At 44.4% G+C, this 2,954-nt stretch overlaps 2 protein-coding genes across 2 annotated transcripts; both read left to right on the forward strand.

The window, feature by feature from the left end:
• The first annotated feature begins 281 nt into the window (after nucleotides 1–281).
• On the forward strand, nucleotides 282–798 carry LOC117442180 (late histone H2A.L3-like). Its single transcript, XM_034078180.2, has one exon. It carries the CDS (start codon nucleotides 298–300, stop codon nucleotides 679–681), a length of 384 nt encoding a protein of 127 aa, XP_033934071.1. The 5' UTR covers nucleotides 282–297; the 3' UTR covers nucleotides 682–798.
• Nucleotides 799–2,192: 1,394 nt separating this feature from the next.
• Nucleotides 2,193–2,702, forward strand: LOC139433379 (histone H3). Its single transcript, XM_071202363.1, has one exon. It carries the CDS (start codon nucleotides 2,211–2,213, stop codon nucleotides 2,619–2,621), a length of 411 nt encoding a protein of 136 aa, XP_071058464.1. The 5' UTR covers nucleotides 2,193–2,210; the 3' UTR covers nucleotides 2,622–2,702.
• Nucleotides 2,703–2,954: the final 252 nt, after the last annotated feature.

The raw sequence follows: 2,954 nt of genomic DNA on the forward strand, positions 1-2,954 counted from the left end.
TATGACACCTTTATGAATGTCTTAATGTTCTCCACACATTGAGACTTTCGCTTCTTAAATTACAGGAGTTTATATTCAGCTTTGAACGGGTGAAAACTATTTCAGAAAATACAAATGTAAACTTTAACGTCTTATTCTGAAAAGAATTCAGGCGGCAGACCGACCTGTTTTCTGATTGGACGATCACAGTTACGGGTCAATCTGACCAATGAGCGTACAGCTGCGCTCCTATATAGTCTGGTGAGAACTGTGACCGAGTTACTTTCTTCTCAACGTCGAAGAATAATCACATAGAAAATGTCTGGTCGCGGAAAAGGTGCAGGAAAGGTTAGGGCGAAGGCCAAGACCCGCTCATCCCGGGCCGGGCTCCAGTTCCCCGTCGGCCGTGTCCACAGGCATCTGAGGAAGGGTAACTACGCCCATCGTGTCGGTGCCGGAGCCCCGGTGTACCTGGCCGCTGTGCTGGAGTACCTGACCGCTGAGATCCTGGAGCTGGCTGGAAACGCCGCCCGGGACAACAAGAAGTCCCGCATCATCCCCCGCCATCTGCAGCTCGCCGTCCGCAACGACGAGGAGCTGAACAAGCTGCTGGGAGGAGTGACCATCGCTCAGGGAGGCGTGCTGCCCAACATCCAGGCTGTGCTGCTGCCCAAGAAGACCGAGAAGCCCGCCAAGAAGTGAGCACCCTGAACCCGCTTCTACCAACACCCCAAAGGCTCTTTTAAGAGCCACCCACTTCCAACTAAAGAACATTCCTCTCTTCACTACACGAGTACTCAAAGGCCCAGAACAGTGATCTCCCCCCTGCTCTATATGTATTGAGGTGTACGACATATAAAACGAGTCCTATATTACACCAAGTCAGTGAAACTAAAAACACCCATATTATATAGCAATACACACTTAAAACTTATCTCTAAAATACTATTATTGATTGTATCTGTATTTCGGGGTGTAGCCTCTAAACTAAAGCAAATTCCTTCACAATGTCCTTCGTACATCCAGCAGGTTAATCACCTCATTCTCAAATGAATAGTGGTTTGGTTTCTACATCCGTCAGAAACAGCCCGAGTGAGCGAGAATTTGAAAATCTGCATCTGGAGTCCAATGAGGTGCTTTCAGTACTTTGACTCCAGGTCTTTGAAGATCTGGAAAGATTCACCAAAAACCAAATAAACAGCAATGTTCAGATCAATTACTTATTTATGTTTTAAATAAAGCTGAATGTATTCTAGTATTAATATCACTCTATAACCATAATACTTTACATAGTCTATCTGTTCATTGTGGCTGTCTTTTCAAACTAAAATGTTCCTGACTTCCTCTACAGTTCCCAGGAGGAGAAAGCCCCTTTTGCTGGATGTCACGTGGTTTCCTCTCTTCAATAAGGCTTCTGTATTAATGTTGCTGAATTCTACTTCACCCAAGTAGCATTCAGTACATTCTCTGTCTACCTGAGCCACGCAGTACGCCATGCTATATTTCCATTGTGAATGATGCGAGCCAGTCAGCAGTGAATATCAGGACCAAGTAAGATGTTCATGTATTGAATTGATGTGTATTTCCAAGATGCATTCAAGTCATTTCTTCATCTTTCATTGCCAAAAAGTTATAATCAAATTAATGCTCAAATTTCACACCAGCTGTGACTGAAAGTGTATTTGATTCAGGTCATCGCTTTGCTTATAAATAGCTGACTCCATAGTAGGAAACACAGATAACATATACTTTATTTTCTCCATTTAAAGACATTATTTTGTTATTAGAGAATCAGAAATCATAACGGGTTTGTTGCCAAGTAACACACACTTAGAATTTATCTTGGTGTTTTATTCGCATACATAATAAAAACTATTTTAAGAATGCTATAATAACATTAAAAATATAGTGATATTTACTTCAAAATATTATTATAAAATTATTCTATACATAAGAATAATTGTTTCATCATTGCTGGACTTTTGTATCATAGACAAAGTGTTAAAAAAGCTGTATGTCACACATGGATGTATAATAAGAAAAGTTTAACAAATGAGCGCGACATTTGAATTTTCCAATCTCTACCAACCAACCAATAGTTGAGCTGCAGTGTCACGTGTATACATTCGACCAATCAGCATCGTTGCCGCGCCTGCTCTGGCTATATAAGAGACACAGACAAGTCTTTCACATTACTACTTTTCGAACAGAGAAGCAGACTCCAGCTAGCCATGGCAAGAACCAAGCAGACCGCCCGTAAATCCACCGGAGGAAAGGCTCCCAGGAAGCAGCTGGCCACCAAGGCTGCTCGTAAGAGCGCCCCGGCCACCGGCGGCGTGAAGAAGCCCCACCGTTACAGGCCCGGTACCGTGGCTCTGAGGGAGATCCGCCGCTACCAGAAGTCCACCGAGCTGCTGATCCGCAAGCTGCCCTTCCAGCGCCTGGTGAGGGAGATCGCTCAGGACTTCAAGACCGACCTGCGCTTCCAGAGCTCCGCCGTCATGGCTCTGCAGGAGTCCAGCGAGGCCTACCTGGTCGGCCTGTTCGAGGACACCAACCTGTGCGCCATCCACGCCAAGAGGGTGACCATCATGCCCAAGGACATCCAGCTGGCCCGCCGCATCCGCGGAGAGAGGGCTTAAACTGACCTGAGACCAGAACACCGAAACACAACGGCTCTTTTAAGAGCCACACACACACACTTACAGAGCAACCAGTCCTGAAACACATGTGTGCATATACTTTATAAACACGTTGTCCCCCTTTGATTATTAACGCATGGTCCATATTAACACATTATGATAGTATAGTTATAATGCTGATCCATATTGCTCCTACCGCTGGGTTCTAATGCAGGCTCTCATTTATGGCTCGACACTGACATCTAGTGGTGTCTTTAGATAAAGCTCATACTAACACAACGTAACTGAATACATAATGTTGTTCTTTAAACATGTTAATATAATTACTAGTCC

This window comes from Pseudochaenichthys georgianus, unplaced genomic scaffold, assembly GCF_902827115.2.
Source record: "Pseudochaenichthys georgianus unplaced genomic scaffold, fPseGeo1.2 scaffold_308_arrow_ctg1, whole genome shotgun sequence".
Classification (NCBI taxonomy): domain Eukaryota; kingdom Metazoa; phylum Chordata; class Actinopteri; order Perciformes; family Channichthyidae; genus Pseudochaenichthys; species Pseudochaenichthys georgianus.